General features: G+C 46.1%; 9 protein-coding genes across 10 annotated transcripts; 5 read left to right on the top strand and 4 right to left on the bottom strand.

The window, feature by feature from the left end:
• The first annotated feature begins 2,166 nt into the window (after positions 1-2,166).
• On the top strand, positions 2,167-3,188 carry LOC108025770 (putative hydroxypyruvate isomerase). The gene has a single exon (XM_017096367.3). It carries the CDS (start codon positions 2,290-2,292, stop codon positions 3,082-3,084), a length of 795 nt encoding a protein of 264 aa, XP_016951856.1. The 5' UTR covers positions 2,167-2,289; the 3' UTR covers positions 3,085-3,188.
• On the bottom strand, positions 3,116-5,784 carry LOC108025768 (uncharacterized). Its single transcript, XM_017096365.3, has 4 exons — positions 5,472-5,784; positions 5,273-5,417; positions 4,201-5,207; positions 3,116-3,572 (listed from the first exon to the last, which is right to left on the bottom strand). Exons 1-4 carry the CDS (start codon positions 5,646-5,648, stop codon positions 3,387-3,389), a joined length of 1,515 nt encoding a protein of 504 aa, XP_016951854.1. The 5' UTR covers positions 5,649-5,784; the 3' UTR covers positions 3,116-3,386.
• A 224-nt stretch (positions 5,785-6,008) lies between these two features.
• Positions 6,009-8,918, top strand: LOC108025769 (serine/threonine-protein phosphatase 4 catalytic subunit). Its single transcript, XM_017096366.3, has 3 exons — positions 6,009-6,171; positions 6,995-7,890; positions 7,958-8,918. Exons 2-3 carry the CDS (start codon positions 7,097-7,099, stop codon positions 8,085-8,087), a joined length of 924 nt encoding a protein of 307 aa, XP_016951855.1. The 5' UTR covers positions 6,009-6,171; positions 6,995-7,096; the 3' UTR covers positions 8,088-8,918.
• A 144-nt stretch (positions 8,919-9,062) lies between these two features.
• On the bottom strand, positions 9,063-10,570 carry LOC108025773 (general odorant-binding protein 19d). Its single transcript, XM_017096371.3, has 4 exons — positions 10,353-10,570; positions 9,524-9,612; positions 9,323-9,459; positions 9,063-9,271 (listed from the first exon to the last, which is right to left on the bottom strand). The coding sequence occupies exons 1-4, from the start codon at positions 10,501-10,503 to the stop codon at positions 9,193-9,195; spliced, it is 456 nt and encodes a 151-aa protein (XP_016951860.1). The 5' UTR covers positions 10,504-10,570; the 3' UTR covers positions 9,063-9,192.
• Positions 10,571-10,787: 217 nt separating this feature from the next.
• On the top strand, positions 10,788-13,488 carry LOC108025771 (uncharacterized). Of its 2 annotated transcripts, XM_017096368.2 has the most exons (3): positions 10,788-11,416; positions 12,050-12,614; positions 12,681-13,488. In XM_017096368.2, the coding sequence occupies exons 2-3, from the start codon at positions 12,312-12,314 to the stop codon at positions 12,891-12,893; spliced, it is 516 nt and encodes a 171-aa protein (XP_016951857.1). In that variant the 5' UTR covers positions 10,788-11,416; positions 12,050-12,311; the 3' UTR covers positions 12,894-13,488. The 2 variants fall into 2 exon arrangements, with proteins under 2 accessions (XP_016951857.1, XP_016951858.1); XM_017096369.3 differs by lacking the exon at positions 10,788-11,416 and having other exon boundaries at positions 12,011-12,614.
• A 203-nt stretch (positions 13,489-13,691) lies between these two features.
• LOC108025649 (uncharacterized) lies at positions 13,692-15,009 on the bottom strand. The gene is made up of 3 exons (XM_017096188.3): positions 14,821-15,009; positions 14,538-14,757; positions 13,692-13,912 (listed from the first exon to the last, which is right to left on the bottom strand). Exons 1-3 carry the CDS (start codon positions 14,996-14,998, stop codon positions 13,828-13,830), a joined length of 483 nt encoding a protein of 160 aa, XP_016951677.1. The 5' UTR covers positions 14,999-15,009; the 3' UTR covers positions 13,692-13,827.
• Positions 15,010-15,228: 219 nt separating this feature from the next.
• Positions 15,229-16,567, bottom strand: LOC108025632 (general odorant-binding protein 19a). Its single transcript, XM_017096168.3, has 3 exons — positions 16,493-16,567; positions 16,263-16,430; positions 15,229-15,527 (listed from the first exon to the last, which is right to left on the bottom strand). The coding sequence occupies exons 1-3, from the start codon at positions 16,559-16,561 to the stop codon at positions 15,324-15,326; spliced, it is 441 nt and encodes a 146-aa protein (XP_016951657.1). The 5' UTR covers positions 16,562-16,567; the 3' UTR covers positions 15,229-15,323.
• A 1,161-nt stretch (positions 16,568-17,728) lies between these two features.
• LOC108025716 (putative 60S ribosomal protein L33) lies at positions 17,729-18,283 on the top strand. Its single transcript, XM_017096272.3, has 2 exons — positions 17,729-17,941; positions 18,001-18,283. Exons 1-2 carry the CDS (start codon positions 17,879-17,881, stop codon positions 18,127-18,129), a joined length of 192 nt encoding a protein of 63 aa, XP_016951761.1. The 5' UTR covers positions 17,729-17,878; the 3' UTR covers positions 18,130-18,283.
• A 43-nt stretch (positions 18,284-18,326) lies between these two features.
• LOC108025715 (uncharacterized) lies at positions 18,327-20,088 on the top strand. The gene is made up of 2 exons (XM_017096271.3): positions 18,327-18,514; positions 19,115-20,088. Exons 1-2 carry the CDS (start codon positions 18,458-18,460, stop codon positions 19,991-19,993), a joined length of 936 nt encoding a protein of 311 aa, XP_016951760.1. The 5' UTR covers positions 18,327-18,457; the 3' UTR covers positions 19,994-20,088.
• The last annotated feature ends 3 nt before the right edge of the window (positions 20,089-20,091 follow it).

The raw sequence follows: 20,091 nt of genomic DNA, 5'->3' as shown, positions 1-20,091 counted from the left end.
TTTGTGATTTTTTTAAGATATACGTTTCTTAAGTTAAATTAAATATTTGTAGTCACCACTTAAATTAAACTTAAGAAAAATTTCAAATTCAACTTTTAACATTCAACATGTAACATTCAACATAAAACAACCAACTAACAACCTAAGGTAAACTTAAGAAACTTTCGATGGGCAAAATGGAAGATTTTATATTCAACATGTAACATTCAACATAAAACATCCAACCTACAACATTATACATGTCACATGTTTGATGTTGTAACCTAGATAATGCAATTATTAAGTAATAATTACATTTTACTATGGCCACGTCATTGAAAATGTTAATTACAAATTAATTTCTTCTGCGGGAGCTTATAATTCCCAATTGGTTTTAGCTCACAATGCGTGACCTTTGGGCTATGTCACTCCCAAAATCAGTTGACCGGAAGTTCCGGCGAGTGTTTGTGTGTGTGTGTGTTGGTGCTATTGGACAGACCATTGGATATATGGAGGTGAGCAACTTTTAACATGTAACATATAACATGCAACATATAACATGCAACAAGCAACATATAACATGCAACAAGCAACATATAACATGCAACATAAAACTGTTAAATGTTGTATAAAGAACCTTAAACATGTAATTCTTGTGTAATATTTATCAATTTTACAATAGGCCACGTCATTGATAATACTAATAAAAAATTGATGTCTTCTAGTTCTAGGTAAAATTGGATTGTATGGTCACTCGAAAAGCCATTTGACCGGAAGTTCCAGCTAATGATTGTGTGTGTGTTGGTGCTTTTGGACAGATCTCTGTACATGTATGGATATGGAGTTTTTGCGAAAATTACTGGATTTATATATGTACTTGGAGAAGTCATCATTCAAGACTCCAGAGCGTCGTCGAAAACTTATCCAGGTAAGTACCTTAGTAAATTAAATATTTTTAGTTACCCCAAGTATTTCGAATCAGACAGAGCCAATAATTTTCTTTCTATTTTTAATAGTATATAAGTTATGTATAATACATTTAGCTTAGGATGTGTATTAGTAGTATATTTTTATACCCTTGCAGAGGGTATACTGATTTCAGTCAGAAGTTTGCAACGCAGTGAAGAAGACGTTTCCGACCTCATAAGGTATATATATTCTTGATCAGCGTCACTAGTCGAGTCAATCTAGCCATGTCCGTCGTTCCCTCTGTCTGTTTGTTCGTCTGTCTGTTTGTCCGTCTGTCTGTTTGTTTGTCAGTCTGTCTGTTTGTTTGTCAGTCTGTCTGTTTGTCCGTCTGTCTGTTTGTTTGTCCGTCTGTCTGTCTGTTTGTTTGTCCGTCTGTCTGTCTGTTTGTTTGTCCGTCTGTCTGTCTGTTTGTTTGTCCGTCTGTCTGTCTGTTTGTTTGTCCGTCTGTCTGTCTGTTTGTTTGTCCGTCTGTCTGTCTGTTTGTCCGTCTGTCTGTCTGTTTGTCCGTCTGTCCGTCTGTTTGTCCGTCTGTCTGTCTGTTTGTCCGTCTGTCTGTTTGTCCGTCTGTCTGTTTGTCCGTCTGTCTGTTTGTCTGTTCGTCTGTTCGTCTGTTTGTCTGTTCGTCCGTCCGCTGAGTAACGCCCAGAGTGGACCCCGGCCGAACTGTCCTTCCAGTACTCCGGTTCTCCGGATGGGAAGGCACTCAGATCCTGGAATTCGGTTGAGCCTGTTCAGTGCACTTGCCCTTCAGGTCGGCCCTCGTTGCGCCAGATGGGCAGCATCAGCAGGGTGTCCGCAAACTCCAGATCAGAACGGAGGTTCGACAGAGTTTGCCCAGCTTGTACTTCGTAAGGTGGTGAAAACTGGATTCGTGGTATTTGTTTTTGAGTTAAGCCCAAATAAATATTTTACAAAAACCAATACTTTTAATTATATATATAATTATTATTTATAATTTTATATATTAAGAGAATATTATATAACGATTTGTTTTTTTTTTATTCAGGGTATTCTGTAAACTGTTGAATTGTTAATTTTTTCTTTTTTAATTTACTTTGTATAATTGCTGAGCAAAATTCAAAAATTCAGCAACTCAACGGTATAGGGGAATACCCTGAATCTTTTTCCGCCCTAGAGCAAACTGCTGATCAACAGATGGCGCTACAAAAATGTTGTGGCTGCGATTCGTGTGGTGTTTTTTAGTGTCATTTATCAGTGGATTTCAAATTAAATAAAATACTCAGGCACGTAACCAGGCAGCCAGATAATATAAAAACCGGGCAATCGCCGACGCGCCGCAGTTGTTTACCGAACGCAGAGGGGAAACCGAAAACCCGCGGAATGGCACTCAAGTTTGCGGCGAACCTGAACTTCTTGTTCACGGAGCGGGCGGCGACGATCGCCGAGCGCATACGGCTGGCCCACCAGAGCGGCTTCCGGGCCGTGGAGATCCCCTATCCGGAGGGCGAGACGGGCGAGGTGGTGGCCGCCGTCAAGGAGACGGGCGTGGTGGTCAGCCTGGTCAACCTGGCCTTCGACAAGAGCGACGAGCAGCTGCGCTTCGGCTCCACCAGTGTGCCCGGCTCGGAGCAGCTGTTCCGCAGCCAGCTGGAGGCCACCATTGCGTTCGCCCGCCAGGTGGACTGCGGCAAGATCCATCTCACCGCCGGCCTGTTCAAGGGCGGCCAGGAGAGCGAGTACACGAGGACGTACACCTCGAATCTGAAGATCGCCGCCGATAGCCTCAGGGCGAGCCAGATGATCGGCGTGATAGAGCCAATTAACAAGTACGCCGTGCCCGGCTACTACATGAACTCGTACGCCAAGGCGGCCGGAGTGCTGGCCGCTGTGGGCGCCGATAACATCCGGCTGCTGGCCGATCTCTACCATCTGCAGCATCTGCACGGCAACGTCTCCAAGACGCTGGAGGAGTACAAGTCGCTCATCGGCCACTTCCAGATCGCCCAGGTGCCCCATCGCCACGAGCCGGACGTGTCCGGCGAGCTGGACTATGGCTATGTCTTCAAGGCCCTGCAGGAGTTCGGCTACCAGGACTGGGTGGGCTGCGAGTACAAGCCCAAGACGACGACGGTGGAGGGCTTGGGCTGGGTCACCAAGCTGGGCTACACACTCTAATCATCGCGGAGATCACGAACGACACGGGGGATTGCATTTACACACATGTATTTACACTTTTTACAAACATATAGCTGGTTGAACCAATACACTCTGTTCTATCACTCGGCCTCGAGTTTTTCCAAGGCTTTTTCAGGTATTTACATTGCATTTCCTAGCTTAAATCATTTGCCCAAGGCATTGTCATGCTCCGGTCAAAAGGTCATGGATATGACCTACAGCAAGTGTGGAATAACACAGTAGGTAGGCGTATGGGATAAGATAAGATTAGATAGTATTGTGAGGCAGATTCCCGTATCTCCTCAGCCGTCACTCTCGCTGCGAATCACCCGCTTGGCATATTCCGCGATGTGGAGCACGCCGTGCTCCGGGGAGGCGATGTGCAGGTTGTCGCCGTTGCAGAAAGCCGTGTTGATGTGCGGATTGTGCAGCTCGGCCACCAGCGTGGAGCAGGCCGTCGAGGAGTCGCCCGTGGACTTGAGCATTTTCTGGAACAAGCAGAGGTTTCAAAAAGGTTTTAGTAATGGAAGTAGGTATACATCCATCAATAATAGAAATTGGTTGTGGTTTACTGACATTTCACTGTCTAATCTTCAAGAGAATGAAGCTATTAATCACTTCAAAAACAATGAATTCTAATTTTATATAAAATAGTTTGTAAAGTTCAGATCTGAATGCTGCTAATGTGCCAAATGTTAAGTCACTTTCCCCAAAGGTTAACCTCTAAACACTTGATAACTGCATTAATGATTAGGAAATCGCTGCATGACTCTATTTCTGTGGGCATTTAGCACGTATACGAAACTAAAATGAGATTACAGGAGAACATATTACTAAGCTGATAAAGATTGTCCTCATTATAAAGACAACGAGATATACAAAAGCCAAAAAGCCACAATAATTCAACTAGGCTTTAGCTTCGTCGGCCTTATCATATTTTTGTGGCTAGGCCTGTTTATGATAATTTAAAATAATAATAATAAAAGTCTTTAAATAAATAATAGGTTTTCTTTTTGTGAATCCATTAAAGTATGCTATGGCAAAGGTTCTCAGCTTTTAAGATCTCAAATTTCTGTAAAGATACTAAGCTATCTTTTACTCTGCTGAACCACTCACCATCCAGAACTCGTTGCCCGGCAGCGCGTTACCGTCCCAGGCGTAGGAGACCACCAGCAGCATGCCGGCGTGCTCGGGGTCGCTCAACTTCTGCGCCGGATTGCGCTTGGAAATCAGCACCCTGATGCCGTCCTTCGGATGGCCCGGGATCTCCACCAGCGATCCGTTGCGCAGCCCGCCGCAGTCGGTGATGGAAAACCAGGAGAAGTGCACTAATCCCACATTCTTGAGCCTGTTGCCCAGCGTGCGCATGCGCTGCTCGAAGGTCTCCAGGAATATGCGCTCCTGCTGGGCAGCCGCCTTCCACACGCCCAGGCCGAAGCCCACCACATGGATGTAGGCCAGCTTCTTGGCGCGCTCAGCCCTGGCCTGCGCCTCCAGCAGCAGCAGGTCGAAGCTGATGGCGTAGCGCCGCTTCATCACCAGGTTGTCGAAGACGTCCTGCTTGTTCCTCGACGGGCCGAAGCGTCTGTTGTCAATGACAGCCTCGCCATGGACGAGATCCCGCGTGGCATAGAATCCGCGCCACAGGCGCCGGTAGTCCTCTTCCCGCGTGCCAGCCGGCTCATCCAAGGCCAGGCCATAGCCCTTGGCCCGCGTATTCTGCTGGCGTGCAATGACTATGTCCTGGAACTCCATGAGATTGCGCCGTGACAGGCGGGCTCCAATCATGCCCACAATAACGCCAGTCCGCTCCAGCGTCTTGGTGTCCAGGTCAACGCGGCCGCAGTTGGTGCGCTCGCCCTCGTTGACGAACTCCGTGTGCGAGCTCACCGAGAGCAGGGCGGACAGCTTGATGTCGTCGTAGCTCAGGACGTGGGCCAGCACCAGGGGTGCCTGCTCCTGCGGCGTGCCCACGGATTCGAAGCCACTGGCCCCCGTCTCGCCGCTCAGCAGCAGGAACTTGTCGTTGCGGGCAAAGAAGCTGGCGCAGCGCTTCTCCAGCAGGCGCTGCACAAAGCCGCAGAGTGAGAGTGGCCTGTAGATGGGCTTCTCCACGGAGTTGCCTGCATTGAGGGGGAGGAATGGGATTAGTATGAAATGACTTAGGAGGAGGAGGAGGGCTACTCACCCCAGTGGCACTTGTGCTCCAGATACTGCAGATAGAGGCCCAGGGTGCGTTCATGTATCACCGGATAGGTGGAAACAACCTCTTCGTTGATCCTGGCCATCCGCTGAGGAGATTGCCGGCTCACCCGGACGCTTTGCACGCCAAACTGGAAAGAGGGCTTTACATAGCAACCAGATGGATCGACGGACAGACCACCCACCTCGAGGGGAAACTCCTGGGATCTGGCCATCAGATTCACCAACTCATTGTGTCCACCAACGGGCTTCTTCACACGGCGGCAGTCCTCCAGCAGTTTGCGCCCGAAATCGGACAGCCGCAGGCAATCCCCGGTGACCGCCGGCCAGACCTGGTCCACATCAGCTCCAAAGGTGGACATGGCTCCCAAGTGCGTGGTGGTTGGATTTCACAATTGTGTTTAAATGGTTTGTGGGCGGAGGTTGGGGCGGCATTTTATAAAATTCCCAGTGCAGCGATATCGATAGGCAGCAGCGATAACGTGTTTCCCCAAAACATGAAATTGTGTTGGCGCGGTCTGGCAACTCTGTTACACTTTCACTTTCCCAGCCAGCGAGTGTTTTTTCCAGGGATCTTAAGAGAAAACTGGCACTTTCTCCCTATGTTTGACTTTGTTGGTCAGTTATTCGAGGTGAAATAATAAACGCTGTGAAATAACAACTGTCATCAATATTGCGTGTCTACATCGATAGGCAGCTGACAATCGTGCAAGAACGTTGCTATCGACCCTATCGAATACCTGCCTCGAAAACATCAGGACTATCGAATGTGACTGCTGCACGGCATAAAAAAGTTGAATTTTCATTTTTTTTTTGCGGAACCGCGAGCCCCCGAGCCGAGCCACCAGCCAAAGGACTGTCGAGCGAGCCCTAGCACTGCGCTGAGTAAGTAGCGTTTCCGCGAAAGCGGCCGGGAAAGCCGGCAAAAGCACGGCAGACGGTGGAAATTGCGCGCGGCAAAAGGCCAGCGACAAGCCACACACACACACACACACGCACGGCCCGCACAAAGCCGACGCACACAGACGCACGCACGGCGCATGCAAAAACCGAAACACAAACAAAAAATTCGCTACACTCGACGGGGGGATACCCTGGAGCCCAAAAACACTGGAAAGGCAATAAAGGGCGTGGATGCTGGCCAGGCTCAGCCTTCACAGAAACCCAGCTTGTGTGCTTACTCCTCCAGAAGTGTTCAGGCTTAAGACAAGCTGTAGTCGACTTGGAAATACCCTGCAAGCGCTTACCAGATATATGGTCTTTATTCTATAAAAACCAAACCCATATGGTGAATTTCTCGAAAGTACTAGTATTCCTTTTTGGAATAAGAACTGGAAATACCTACATGTATAGTCGACTTGGACATACCCTAGTCCGTTGTGTATATCTTAATGATAGCTATCGTAATAACATCCCATCATCGTACCTCTTAGAACTAGCACATAGGTTTCCTCTTAAAGTCAGTGGGTTCCTCAACAAGTGTCAGAGATGAAGGGGTATTTCCTGGGAAATATGTTTTCGAGATCGATCAGTGATTAGAATATATTGAAAGGAGCTAACTAGGTGGCCTGCGACTTGAGTTCAATGAGTCATTAGAACACCGCCTTGAGTGTACACCCAATACGAGCCTAAATTCATTGTACCACTTATTTTTTGATCTCTTCCCCTCGATAACCCGCTGCCCCTCTGTGGACCACACGCTCGGCAGCCCGGTGAACGACATACGACGCTGTCCCCCCGCCCCGTCAACGCCAGCAGTCCGATTCACCGCTTCCCCGTCGCCTCGGCTGCCGCCATCCTCCGGGTGAAGATGTCCGACTTCAGCGACCTGGACCGCCAGATCGAGCAGCTGAAGCGCTGCGAGATCATCAAGGAGAACGAGGTCAAGGCCCTGTGCGCCAAGGCGCGCGAGATCCTGGTGGAGGAGGGCAATGTGCAGCGTGTGGACTCGCCGGTGACCGTGTGCGGCGACATCCACGGCCAGTTCTACGACCTGAAGGAGCTCTTCAAGGTCGGCGGCGATGTGCCCGAGAAGAACTACCTGTTCATGGGCGACTTTGTGGACCGCGGCTACTACAGCGTGGAGACGTTCCTGCTGCTGCTGGCGCTCAAGGTGCGCTATCCGGACCGCATCACGCTGATCCGCGGCAATCACGAGTCTCGCCAGATCACCCAGGTGTACGGCTTCTATGACGAGTGCCTGCGCAAATACGGCTCGACGGCCGTGTGGCGCTACTGCACGGAGATCTTCGACTACCTCAGCCTGTCGGCGATCATCGACGGCAAGATATTCTGCGTGCACGGCGGCCTGTCGCCGTCCATCCAGTACCTGGACCAGATCCGCAGCATCGATCGCAAGCAGGAGGTGCCGCACGACGGGCCCATGTGCGATCTGCTGTGGAGCGATCCGGAGGACCAGACCGGCTGGGGCGTCTCGCCGCGCGGCGCTGGCTATCTGTTCGGCTCGGACGTGGTCTCCCAGTTCAATCGCACCAACGAGATCGACATGATATGCCGTGCGCACCAGCTGGTGATGGAGGGCTTCAAGTGGCACTTCAACGAAACTGTCCTCACCGTCTGGTCGGCGCCCAACTACTGCTATCGGTGAGTTAACCGCCAGCAAGCCGATCGAATTTGTTTATTAACTATTCCCCCCGCCATCCGCCTGCAGCTGCGGCAATGTGGCTGCCATCTTGGAGCTCAACGAGTACCTGCACCGCGACTTTGTCATCTTCGAGGCGGCTCCGCAGGAGAGTCGCGGCATACCCTCGAAGAAGCCCCAGGCGGATTACTTCCTCTAAGACGGGCGCAGTCGCCACTAGCCGCTCCGGCTTCGCCGACGGACGCGAAGCGGTGCCACAGGATACAAAGGGAAATTTACAAACTGCCAGCCTGCCTAAGCAAAGCACACACGAACCGCAACTGCAGGGTGCAGGGAGAAACATTTGTAACATAACACGTAAGCTAGGATATCAAACGGCGGCCAGCGACAGACTGCATGTGCATCCCGCGCAGCCAGACACAGTTCCACATTCAGTTTTACACACCTTTTGCTAGATATCTTACATATATAGTTTTTTTTTTTTTTACCATCATTTTACCTCTGTGTTTCATCCGCAATTCGCGTTCTTTCGATGGCTGTTTGTGCTGTTGCGTGTTCCGTGTTCGTCGAAGAGATCAACATCATCGTGGATCGCGCATGCCAAGTGCGCGTTGCATCTAGCTACTAACTAATAGGATTAATGACCCTTCTCCGAGGCTCCTCCGAACTCGCCTGGCGCAGACGCAACCGTAACTGCCGTCTCCTCGACGCGAATTCCCCCGAGATAGGTCGACTTACTATATACACTTACGCGTAGGTTAAAGCAATAAGCTATTGTGGCCGACGGACTGCTTGAAGTCGGCAGAGTTAGAAAGGAATTAGGAGGAAGTGTGTTAGGTCGGCAATGTGTTTACTGATTTCAAAACGACTTTGCAGCCAGAGAGCCGCTGTAGAAGAGACCAGATGCGAGGAAAATCTTCTGTAGTAATTCGTAGTGTATAAGAAGTTTTAAGTACGCCCCAGATTGGGATATTATATACGAGTAATTATATACTTATATTTAAAATAAAGAATGTAAGCTGAGGTCGAAGACGAGCGAGTGTTCTGTAAGTTGGGGACTTTCCAGGAATGCGAGGATTGTAAAGGATCACTTTTACCTCTATAGCTAGTAGTTCTTCCGCCCCAGGAAAGCCAACCAAACTATTTTCCGCCCAATTCAATAGCCATTATCTGCTGCAGTTCTTCACTTTATGAGTTACTTAAAGATTATTCATAGGTTTAAGTATAAAAAAAAAGGATGGTTACATTCCGGAGGGGGCGCTTGTGATTCAGTAACGGGTTCGGGATGGGTCGTCGATCGGTCTTTAGTGCTCCTCCACCTCGAGACCGTGCTCCTTCATTTGCTCGTAGAGGCAGGATTCATAGGCGACGGCAGCGTCGCAGCTGGAAAGGAAGGTTATAAGCCGAGCCAGGAGCGAAGCCCAAGCTACTCACTGATCCTCGGGTGCTTCGATGCCCTCGCACTTCTCCACCACCTCGGCGGGGGCGTCCTCCTTCTCCGCATCGTGCTTGCTCATGGCCTTGATCATCTCTACGGCGTGCTCCTTGCTCAGCTTGCCGGACTCATCCATCTGCAAGAGGGGATGGTGAAGAAGGTCAGGACTATCATAAATGGATCTTTGGAGCAGCACTTACAATCTGGAACTTCTTCATCACGCAGGCGCGCAGGCACTTGCCCTCGTGTCCCTCGGCTTCCTCGTGGTCCATCATATGCTTCACATCCTCTGCAATGGATATGTGAGTAGAGTTAGGGTTGATATGAGTTGGAAAACTGTTTATAAATATGTTTGGGATAACAATATCCTGAACTCAAGTACCATCCCTAGACAATTAACATTTTTTTGAGTTAAAAAGTTATAATAACTACGTTTTTTCTTTAAATTTCTTAAACATTTGTGTAAATTTGTATAAGTATAATGTAAATTTGACTTTTTCTTTAAAAATCTAAAAAAAGAAGTAATACTTATATGTGTTTTAAAATTGTATTTAAAAAAATCAAGTTGCTCACCATATCAACTATATCCTTGACATTTTTTAGCTATTAATTTTTTGATACTATACTTAGTTTCTGTCTAAGTATAGTAGAATAATTAAAAAGAATGTTGATAATTGGGCTTCTATTATAAGCAAACCTAAAAACACCCCTAGATTTATAAATATATCTCCATCTTCTCCATTCTGATAAAAAAAAACCCTGATACTTCGATATCCATTATGGTATCCTAACAAAAAAAAACCTAGAATACTATTTATAATTTAATTTATTAAAATATTTTGCCCTAATAAGTTTATTGAAAATCTCTGGCGACAATATGCATCTTCCCCATTTTCAAAAATCCTTTTTTTTATATCCATAATGATATCCTTTTAGGTGTCTATTATAAGATCAATATACTGATATTTATTGTTTTCGTATCTTCCCATCCCGAACCAAATCCTGGCTACCCCCACGCGGACTACCCACCGTCGCTGGCGCCCGTCTCAGCCTTGCACTCGTTGGCCAGCTCGGTGACGTGGTCCTTGGTCAGCTCCTCGTGCGGCTTGGCAGAGGCGGCTCCCAGCAGGCAGACCAGGCCCAGGAGCAGCAGCAGAGATTGGTTGACCGGACGCGACATTTGGATTTCGATTTCGATTTGCGATTGGACTGCGCGACGTGCGAACTCTGACTTGGATGCGACTGGCCGGCGACACCGGCGTTTTATAGGAGCTCCGGCCTAATGCCGGGTCCCGTGATTGACTTGGCAGATCGGATCAATCGCTAATCTCCGCCAGCCGCGTCTCAAGCAGCTCCGGCAATTAGCCGCAATTATGAACTACATGGGCAGCACATGACACCGCTCCGCCGCCCTGGACGCGGGATCCGCCGGAGATGCCCTCGACTGGGCACCGTGTGAACAAGTGACACTCCGCTCCAGCGGCGAGACGAGATGGCCCACCGATCTCCGCTGGCCCGCCTAATTGGTGACTGGCATGAAATCACTGGAAATGGAAGTGCAATTGGGAGTGGGAATGGAAATGAACAGGCAGATTGCAAAATGCAAAGTGCCGCTTGTAATTAAATCGATCAACAGCTCTGGGTGAGATGAGTGATTGTGACTGGCGTGGCCAGGCGGCTATTATATCGTTATATGGATTCCCAATACCGCTCGGTGCTTCCAGCCGGGCAAATTGCCCGTTTAGGCCATAATGTACCCTTGATCTGTAGCCCGCCTGTTTCCCAGTTTGTCTGACAATTCCCTCGCATATTCCGCAGTCTATTTGCCATTGCCATGTGTAAAGTGGAAGTTACAGGGCACGCAATCCATATTGAACAATCGAACTGCTGAAATTGAACTGCTTCCCAATGTCGTGCCAGCATAGCATGTTGCACCGCAATTTTCTGGTGCTATAAGGTGGAAGAGGTTTCCTAGTTTTCGATGTTAACAAGTTGGAAATCGCTCTCGTTGGAATAATAACCAAACACTCTGAGAGTTGGACATACAAAAGAGCCAGTTTAATTCGGGGTTTCCCCTATTATCGAGTTTGAAGGTAATTATTTCCGTCTTTCAATAAGTTTAATAACAATATAACAAGTATTTTGTAATATTTTTTTAATAGTCGAAAATGTTTTGAGTTTCTAAACTAAGAAAGGGAATAAAAAGCCACCCTTAAATTCAAAAAAATAATGATATATAGATATAATTTATGATTGAATGATTGATAATCATTCCCTTAAACAAGAAATTATCTTATATTTTAAAAGAGGGTCTCAAGGCGTTTTTAAATTTAAATTTCATGTGATTTAAAGTTTGTATTCTTATGGCCCTTATGATCATAATCCCTACTTACAGTATTTATTATATTTAAGTGACAGTAGTTTTTACATTAAGCAGTGACTATACAGATCTATAGTCTATATACCTTGCAAACACCCTGAGGTTCCAAGATATAGAGATTAATAGGTATGATATGTGTTTTAACTCGATTAAAAAAAAACATTCTCAAAAACAATACATTTTTTAGAACTTAAAAAAAAGGGGCTCACTTTTTTAATTTTAATTTCTTATGATTTATAGTTTCGATTTTTAGGTAAACTTAGGTAAATTTATTTTATTAAGTAGTGACAAACAAATCACAAAACTTCCTTTTACATAGACCATTTCCCTGGGAGTTTTTCTACAGGCTGTCAGATTAAAGATCTCCATAGATACCAATACCATCATCTAAAGAGAACCGACACACTTGCTGGGCAGTGCTGGAGCGTGACTTGCGTGGGGCGACACTGAGGGTAAAGCTCTTGACATTGGGAAATCGCTGTCATCAGCAGCACCAAGCGGAGAAAAGACATGTGCCGAAGAATACGTTTTGGGGTGATGGGCAACTATATAAGCCCAGACGCCAAGAGCCCAATCAGTCAAAAGGCAGAGATCAAGCCGGTGCAAAGATGAAACCCGCCACCATTTCGCTGATAACGATCGTGCTGGGAGTGATGCTGCAGATGCACTGCATCCGGGCTCAAAGCCAGGGCTTCGATATCACCAAGCTGCTGCCCAAGACCGGAGCCGAGCCCATCTGGACGGTGATCGACCGCAACCTGCCGCAGGTGCAGGAGATGATCAGCGCGGCCCGGAGGGAGTGCATCCAGAAGCTCAACCTGCCCAGGGATCAGCGGCCGCTGATGAAGGTGTCCAATCCCAGCGAGAAGGAGAAGTGCCTGGCGGAGTGCGTGCTCAAGAAGATCAAGCTGGTGAGTGGAGGCGGGGCAGAGGTAGGGAAGATGGGACTAACCCTTGACCCCCACAATAATCCCCAGATGGACGACAACAACAAGCTGAACATCGGTCAGGTGGAGAAGCTGACCAGCCTGGTGACCCAGGACAACAAGGTGGCCATCGCCGTCAGCAGCAGCATGGCCTCCTCCTGCAACCGGGGCATCTCCTCCAAGAACCCCTGCGAGGCGGCCCACTTCTTCAACCAGTGCATCGCTCGCCAGTTGGAGCGCAACAACGTGAAACTGGTCTGGTAGATGGGATTGTCCTAGAAACATCTACTAAAATATATCTAAAGTGAGGAAATGTGAGCTATACTCCAAGTTTATGGGCCATACTATTAATTACTTTATATAAAATGCTCTGGTGAAGATCTGTTGGAGTACACTGATACAAAAACGTAGTAAATTTAAATATTTTAGGTTTATTCCAAAAATATCTGATTAATTTTTAAATTCATTTATTAGGGTTTTTAGTTGTTTATGAGAAACTTAACGACTTTTGTGCTTATAAAAGCATAAGTTTCTAAAATAACGTGTATAAAAATGTTTCTAAAATAATATTATCTAAAATAACATTTTAGAACAACGTTTTAGATTGACATTTTTAAACAACACTTTAAAAAAATATTTACCTTTTGTTTTAATGCAAAGTTTAGTTCTTTTTTGTAATGAAATAGCAAAGCTTGATAATCATACATATAGGTATTTATTTTTACTATTCCGTTTTTATCATCAGAGTACCCAAAAAAAAACTAAAATATTTTGGCCATATTAATAATTAACAAAATATTATAGAAATAATATTTGATATAATATTATATTAATAAATTTTATAAAAACCAAAAATTAATTTCGATTCTAGTCATTTTCAAATCCAGTTTTATAAAGAAACACTATTTTATGAAAAGCTTATAGGGTCGGGTATACTTTACATACCTTCGACTTCAATTATAATGCCCTCTGCCTGTGCTAGGGCTTATTATTCCCATGGTGGCGTGTCTAATTAGGTACGTCAATACACTTTATCCCATCCCACCCAATAAATATTCAGTATTTCGTTGGCTGGGCGCTTTTTATTTGTGTTGGGAACCACCCCAAATACTCGAGCTGTTTTTAATTAAATTAAACTGAACTAACACACACAAAAAAAATGCTGCAGAACAGGCAAAGGGAGGTCAGCTCTGGGACCTCATTCCTTGATTTCGGGAATCTTGAAGCCGGAGGAGCGCATCTCGCGGAGCATGCACATGGAGATGCCGTGGGCGGCCTCGCACCTAAAGGCAGGGAGGTAAAAAATATATTAATATACCTTCTGGTAGTAGTGATGCGTAGTCTACCAAAAAACTAAGAAGTACAATGATCCTATGATTAGAAATTAACTCCGAAAGGCATACAAAACTCTAAATATTCTGTGATACGATAGATATATCCTTACAAAGCTCTAGAATTAAAAGGATTACAACTTAAAAATTATTCGGAGTAAGTTTACCGAAGTATTAGGCTTTGAAAAAAAGGTTCCTAAAATCGAATCAAATTTACTCCGAAATATTTTAAGAACTCTATAGATTCTGTGACACCACAGATTATATACTCAAAAATCTCTAAAAATAAAAGTATTAGAAATTGAGATTTTATCGGAGTAATATTTGCTGTACCGTTTGAAAAAGATTCCGAAAATCAGAACAATTTTACTCCGAAATCTTAAAGCGAAACATTTTATAATCAATGAGATTGGTGGATCCCATCCCTAAAATGGTATAAGATTGCCTTACGTTCCAAATTATATTTTTAAAAATTCTAAAAATCAAAATTATAGAATTTTCGGATTTTTCCCTTTTTTCCCTGTTCTTTTTTCGGAGTAAGTTAACCCAGAAATTGGAATACCCCTTGCCCACTCACTTGTCCTCCGCCTTCGTCGCCTCGTTGCAGGTCTTGATGATGCGACGGCCATCCTCCTCGCGGTCCGGGAACATCATGTTCATCATCTCCACGGTCTTGTCCTCATTGAACTGCAGCTGGCCCTCGGGCATCAGCTCGAACTGCTCCAGCATGCACTGGCGGAAGCACTTGGTCTCCTTCCTGGCGTCCTCCTTGTTCAGCACCATCTCCACGATGTGCTCTGCGGGTTAAAAACAAGTGGGTGAGACAAAAAAGTGGCAATTGAAGGACCCAATGGGATTACCCCGCAGCGGTTTGGGGGTGCAGCCGTCGCCGAAGGGCTCGATCATCTCCACCACCTCGTCGACGGTCATGGAGACCTCCTCCTCCTCGGCCGCCGCCGGCGATCCCAACAGCACTGCGGCGCTGGCCAGTGCGATCAGCAGGAGGTTCGTCATCGTCAGCCGGTTGCTCTGCATCATTTTCGCCTCTCTTGTGGTTAGTGGCCGGCCAGCGCAGTCCGCCGGACATTTTATACCCATCGCAGTCGTGTCCGGCACATCCGGTACAAGCCCATCGGCCGCGGATGTAGATCTCCCGGCGATAGCCATGACATTGCCGGGGCGGATCATGCAAGCCCGGCCAGAGCCAAACCCACAACCCCGAGCCCAATCAGAATGCACCACAGTTTACGTAGCCCTCCGGCTGGCCTTTATTGATCTGGTCGAGGGAGGGGACGGGGTTCTCTGGTCAATGGACATTTTGATCTGATTTATCGCTTGCGGATGCGGATGCAGATAGGGATTTCTAGGGAAACACGAACACCTTGATGTTGTTCTTCAGGCAGGAGAGCAGGGCGTGGGCGGGGTCGCAGTTGGGGGCGTTCTTGAGGCCCACCGTCGAGTCCTTGCACTGGTTGATGCCCCTGCGGTACTCGTCCTTGTAGCTGTCCGGCATGATGATGTCCATCTGCTTGAGCGTCGCCTCCAGCTGGAACTTGCCCTTTTTGATCTACGCCGGATGGGATCGGATCGGAGGAGTTATACAAGAAGCAGGTGGGTTTTAATGTGTTATATTAGCAATTATAGTAGGGTTAAGGTTAATTTGTTTTATTATTGCTTTAAAATGGAAATCCGTATATTTTAGCTTAATTGGAATTTAGAAGACTTCGAGTCGATTGTCTTGATTTTTAGTGCTCTAGAAACTTATTAAATTAAGTATTATATTTTCAAGAAGAAATTGGTGCTAGTTTTGAGATTTCTGATTCCTAATATTTCACATTGAAAACGATTTGTTCTTAGAAAACCAAGTCAAGATTTCAAGAACACTTGTACTAGAAAAAGTGAGAAGAAAGAATACTGAAATCAAGCAGATTTACCTTTGGTTATTCCATTTTCTAGTATTTTTCAGTATATTACATCTTATTTTCCAAATATTTTATTTTTTATTAGTGTAGCAATCTATATAAATAGAGTATTTTTCCTTGATTTAAGAACTATCATAAATAATTTTTAAAAAATTAAATAAGAAAATGAAACCTTTTCGTTTAAAACATTGGAATTTTCTTTTTAGAAAGATACAAGATGTGTTTAAAAAAAAGTATTTGTGTTTTATATAAAAAAAAACCTTTTCCGAACTTTGCTAACTATTTTTTAGTTATCGAAGTAAAGAAAATACCAATTAAACTTTTTCAGTGCAGTTCTGGCGTTAGAACTAAGGACTCCAAGTCTATGTGAGTGAACCTACCGCCTGCATCATCTCCAGGATGCAGTTGATGTAGCAGTTGCTGTCCTTGGTGTTTGGTATATTCCCGCCGCGAATGCCGTCGGCGATCTCCGCGCTGACCTTGGGGAACTTGGGCAGGCAGACGTCGCGCATCAGCTTGCCGGCGGACCACATCTGCTCCTCCGTCACCTGCAAGTGGATAGCAAGCGAGTCCCTGAGGCGATCTTTGCTGGAGCAGTTTCGAGACCTACCCCTGCCTCCGATCCGGGCAGCGGACCCAAACATACGGCGACACCGATCAGCAGCAGATGGAACTTCATTTCCGCAACGATACTGTGGAGTCGGCAGCCCATAGGCAACTCCTTTTATATGCGACTCGCGGCATGCAAATGAGTTGTGGTGTGGAAATGATGGGCCAGGCGCAAGTGCCCGCCCCACTGCTTATTTCCATACCAAAATCCCTGGCCGGGCTATAATCTGGCCATGTTAATTGGCCCTTTGGTGTTGGGTCACCAGGCCAGGTGACATGCGAGGCGCGATTCTGGCCGGGATGGGCTGACTGCTGGGCCCCACCTTCCGACTGTTTTCGATCATGCCAGTGCAGGCAAGATTTCAATCAGAGATCTGATGAGATCTGATAGCTACCTGGCCCCCAGATTACGTATATTACCATCTGCTGAAAGTAGGTTGGCTCTCCTGGCTCTGAAGAATTCGCGTTTTCATGGCATGTATATTTTCAAGCTATTTAAGGGCTTTTTTCCCCTTAAGCTCTTTGTAACTTAAGTAAAATATGAAATATATACAGAAATAAGACATCAAGAAGGGTCTGAAGTCTAGTATACCCTTTTACTCCTAGCAGTACCGTGTTTTAAAATAAGTAGGTATATTTAAATACCATTTAAATTAGTTTCAAGTCTCTATTTAGTATGGCAATAACTTAGATTTGTGCAGTTTCTATGACTGATGACGTGGAAATAGAATTGCGTGTGGAAAAATTGATTAGGAGGGCGATACCAAATGAAAATAGCTTATTTATAAAGTGTAAGCAAATACTTAAAACTATGAGTAAGTCAGGATTTTTTTGTTTTTATTGTTCCTAATTAGTTAAGATATATCATTAATTTATAAGTTCCGAAGTTTGACATTAAGTCCAAAGCGCACTCTTTTAATAAGTTTTATTGTAGATAAGCAAAAGTTGTAAAGGTTTACAGCAAGTAATATTCCCTCCCTAAATATTTTCAGCTTCTGTAAAATATAATATTAGCTTTTTGATTTTCAAGACTGCGTTAAATATAGGCTATTGTATCTTTATGTAAACTAAAACCTTTCTTCACCAGTAAAGAAAACAATTTTTTATTTGGCCCCGTGGATGTAATAAAAATATCAGTTATACGGTTTTTTAGACTACTTTGAATATAGGATTTTGAATTTATAAGTATACACAAAGGAACCCAAAACACATCTTCACCAGACAGTAAAGAAAACTACTTTTAAGTTGGCTTTGTGGAAAGTTTAGTGGCTTTAAGTTTGAAAATTTCCATAGCAAACACAGTCCGAAATCCGGTTAAAAGTTAAGTTCGAATATCGTGTCCAAATTGCAATACATTCCGCTGAGTGCTCTCCCAGGCGATCCGAAGATGTCCGACCAGTTCAAGTTCAACGACGCCTTCAACAGCCAAACCATGCGCGGTCGCGCCAATGTAAGTCACCCCATAGCATCCGAATGGCCAGCGGATCCTACCAAAAGCGAAACCCACAGGTAGCCAAGGCCACCTGGGCTTCCGTGGGCCTGGTCTACGTCCTGGTCAAGATGCAGCGGCGCAGCTCCAAGCGCCGCGAGGCCAAGCTCTACTGCAAGGGCTGCCAGCAGGCCCTGCTGCACGGCTAGGGACGATGCTACCGACTAACTGCTACCCCCTAATCCAGCCCCAGGCCATACCCAGTGATCCGGTCCAGTTCCCAGTCCTCTAGTTGAAGTTCCTGCCCATCCCGCCTCCTCGTGTACCCTGCTCAGCCTAATAAATTTCAAATCTTGACATCGACATTTTGTGTTGATTCATTCACTCGAGTAGGCCTGTCCCTAGACTTCGTCCCCTGTCATCCCCATTCACTCAGGCCCTCGCCCGGAGACGGAACACACACACCTCGCACCCGGACCCAAATCCAGACCCCCAGTTCCCCAGCTCCCAGATTCTCAGCTCCCAGAGCCCCGAACCATGGCCGACGGCTTCAAGAGGTACTTCAATGGGACAACCATCAACGGACGCGCTAACGTAAGATTAGATATTAAGATTTTTATTATACATCTATTATAGAGATTATAACATACTTAAAATATTTTATTTGTTCTGATAAAAGTTTTCATTTACATTTCATCGACTACAACTTAAGTTACCATCTACCATCACGACTTGTAGATATAATATACATATGTTTTATTGGATAGAAGTGCAGTAAATTTTGTATTTTTTTTTTTTTTAGGAATTTATTGCTTTTGTTTTTAATAATATGCATACATATATCATTCAAAACAGTTTCATAAACAAGCTTGAAATGTTTTTGAAAATAAAATGAAACATTTTTTTTACCATGTAGTATCAGGTTCATTGTTAAAAATTAAATTGCGAATATAATATAGTTTTTATAATATAGTTTTTGAAAATAGTATATTTATAACAATTATTTTCGTAACACCAATTTCAATATTAAAAATTTTTGTTTCTTATTCCTAAAAATGAATGGGGAATAAATAGAAAAATAGAATATATAACATTTTTTAAAACATTTTAAATTTTCAATTCGAAAAATGTTTTTTAAAAATATAAGGTCTACTACTATAAGCTCTTGCTTCCTTTTACCTTAAAATCCTACAGGTGGCCAAGGCCACGTACGCCACCTTGGCCCTGCTGTTCATCTTCTACCGGATGCGCCGCGGCTCCAAGTCGTCCAGCGAACTGGCCAGCGGCAAGTGCAGCTGCGAGTCGGACCAGGATCCGTCGGTCAGCAGCGACATCGGTGTCTATGGCGTGGACCCCGACTGCTCCGTCTGCCGGGAGCGCTCGGAGCGGGCGATGACCGAGTACGATCGCGAGCAGCAGCGCCGGGCGGCGGGCGAGGATGAAGGTGGCTGCCGCGACGATCCCCCGCCTCCACCGCCGCCACCAGCATCCGGTGGAGCCGGCTCAGCTCCGCGGCGCAAGTGTCCCTGCGAGGAGCCGCAGCGGCGAGCCGAAGGAGCAGTGAAGACCAGCAGCCATAGCACTAGCAGCAGCAGCAGGGTGCGAAACCAGCAGCTCCAGCCGCCCTACCAGTACCAGCAGTACAAGCAGACCGAGGCGGAGCAGGTGCGTCCGGCCAGCCAGGTGATGGGCCAAGTGCACGACGCCTTCTATCGGGTGCTGCGGGGAGTCGTTGGAGCTGTGTTGGGCAATGCGGCGGTCAACACCAGCGGAGCCGGTTCCGCCACCGAGGCCTCAGCTCAGGCAGCCGGAGCGGGAATCTCTTCTGACGGGCTGGAGGATGACGAGCGCTACGATGATCAGGACTACGAGACCAGCGATGAGTCGCCGCTGAAGCGTCGCAATGCTCCGCGCTCCTGTGTGCCCACCAGCGGCGGCCGGGAAAGCGCTTCCGGACAGCCGGAGGAGCAGAGCCGGGAACAGGCAGGTGCGCAGTCGGAGGAACAGGCGGAGTACAACGCCTTCAGCGATGGCTTCGCCTCCGGCCTGTATTTTACCAGTGACGAGATGTAATGGACTCGACTGGTGGCCACGTTCTATGCCTCTTGGGATCTGCTAAATTCTTAGTTTTAAAATAAAAAAAATAAGATTCTTATTTCAATTGAAAACAG

The sequence above is a fragment of the Drosophila biarmipes genome, chromosome X, assembly GCF_025231255.1.
Source record: "Drosophila biarmipes strain raj3 chromosome X, RU_DBia_V1.1, whole genome shotgun sequence".
Classification (NCBI taxonomy): domain Eukaryota; kingdom Metazoa; phylum Arthropoda; class Insecta; order Diptera; family Drosophilidae; genus Drosophila; species Drosophila biarmipes.
Note: the sequence above shows the minus strand (reverse complement) of the source record. Positions and strands in the feature narration are given on the sequence as shown.

What these genes read in the sequence shown, in the direction of transcription:
- LOC108025770 (XM_017096367.3), top strand. Translation starts at nt 2,290, where the DNA reads ATGGCACTCAAGTTTGCGGCGAACCTGAACTTCTTGTTCACGGAGCGG.
- LOC108025768 (XM_017096365.3), bottom strand. Translation starts at nt 5,648, where the DNA reads ATGTCCACCTTTGGAGCTGATGTGGACCAGGTCTGGCCGGCGGTCACC. An exon ending in CCCAGGAGTTTCCCCTCGAG is followed by an intron (nt 5,418 to 5,471) that starts GTGGGTGGTCTG and finishes CCCTCTTTCCAG; the next exon opens with TTTGGCGTGCAAAGCGTCCG. An exon ending in CGGGCAACGAGTTCTGGATG is followed by an intron (nt 3,573 to 4,200) that starts GTGAGTGGTTCA and finishes TGCTTGTTCCAG; the next exon opens with AAAATGCTCAAGTCCACGGG.
- LOC108025769 (XM_017096366.3), top strand. Translation starts at nt 7,097, where the DNA reads ATGTCCGACTTCAGCGACCTGGACCGCCAGATCGAGCAGCTGAAGCGC. An exon ending in GCGCCCAACTACTGCTATCG is followed by an intron (nt 7,891 to 7,957) that starts GTGAGTTAACCG and finishes ATCCGCCTGCAG; the next exon opens with CTGCGGCAATGTGGCTGCCA.
- LOC108025773 (XM_017096371.3), bottom strand. Translation starts at nt 10,503, where the DNA reads ATGTCGCGTCCGGTCAACCAATCTCTGCTGCTGCTCCTGGGCCTGGTC. An exon ending in TGAGACGGGCGCCAGCGACG is followed by an intron (nt 9,613 to 10,352) that starts GTGGGTAGTCCG and finishes TATCCATTGCAG; the next exon opens with AGGATGTGAAGCATATGATG. An exon ending in TGATGAAGAAGTTCCAGATT is followed by an intron (nt 9,460 to 9,523) that starts GTAAGTGCTGCT and finishes CCCCTCTTGCAG; the next exon opens with ATGGATGAGTCCGGCAAGCT.
- LOC108025771 (XM_017096368.2), top strand. Translation starts at nt 12,312, where the DNA reads ATGAAACCCGCCACCATTTCGCTGATAACGATCGTGCTGGGAGTGATG. An exon ending in TGCTCAAGAAGATCAAGCTG is followed by an intron (nt 12,615 to 12,680) that starts GTGAGTGGAGGC and finishes AATAATCCCCAG; the next exon opens with ATGGACGACAACAACAAGCT.
- LOC108025649 (XM_017096188.3), bottom strand. Translation starts at nt 14,998, where the DNA reads ATGATGCAGAGCAACCGGCTGACGATGACGAACCTCCTGCTGATCGCA. An exon ending in CACCCCCAAACCGCTGCGGG is followed by an intron (nt 14,758 to 14,820) that starts GTAATCCCATTG and finishes TTTAACCCGCAG; the next exon opens with AGCACATCGTGGAGATGGTG. An exon ending in GCGACGAAGGCGGAGGACAA is followed by an intron (nt 13,913 to 14,537) that starts GTGAGTGGGCAA and finishes CCCTGCCTTTAG; the next exon opens with GTGCGAGGCCGCCCACGGCA.
- LOC108025632 (XM_017096168.3), bottom strand. Translation starts at nt 16,561, where the DNA reads ATGAAGTTCCATCTGCTGCTGATCGGTGTCGCCGTATGTTTGGGTCCG. An exon ending in TGCCCGGATCGGAGGCAGGG is followed by an intron (nt 16,431 to 16,492) that starts GTAGGTCTCGAA and finishes ATCCACTTGCAG; the next exon opens with GTGACGGAGGAGCAGATGTG. An exon ending in TCCTGGAGATGATGCAGGCG is followed by an intron (nt 15,528 to 16,262) that starts GTAGGTTCACTC and finishes CATCCGGCGTAG; the next exon opens with ATCAAAAAGGGCAAGTTCCA.
- LOC108025716 (XM_017096272.3), top strand. Translation starts at nt 17,879, where the DNA reads ATGTCCGACCAGTTCAAGTTCAACGACGCCTTCAACAGCCAAACCATG. An exon ending in CCATGCGCGGTCGCGCCAAT is followed by an intron (nt 17,942 to 18,000) that starts GTAAGTCACCCC and finishes CGAAACCCACAG; the next exon opens with GTAGCCAAGGCCACCTGGGC.
- LOC108025715 (XM_017096271.3), top strand. Translation starts at nt 18,458, where the DNA reads ATGGCCGACGGCTTCAAGAGGTACTTCAATGGGACAACCATCAACGGA. An exon ending in CCATCAACGGACGCGCTAAC is followed by an intron (nt 18,515 to 19,114) that starts GTAAGATTAGAT and finishes AAAATCCTACAG; the next exon opens with GTGGCCAAGGCCACGTACGC.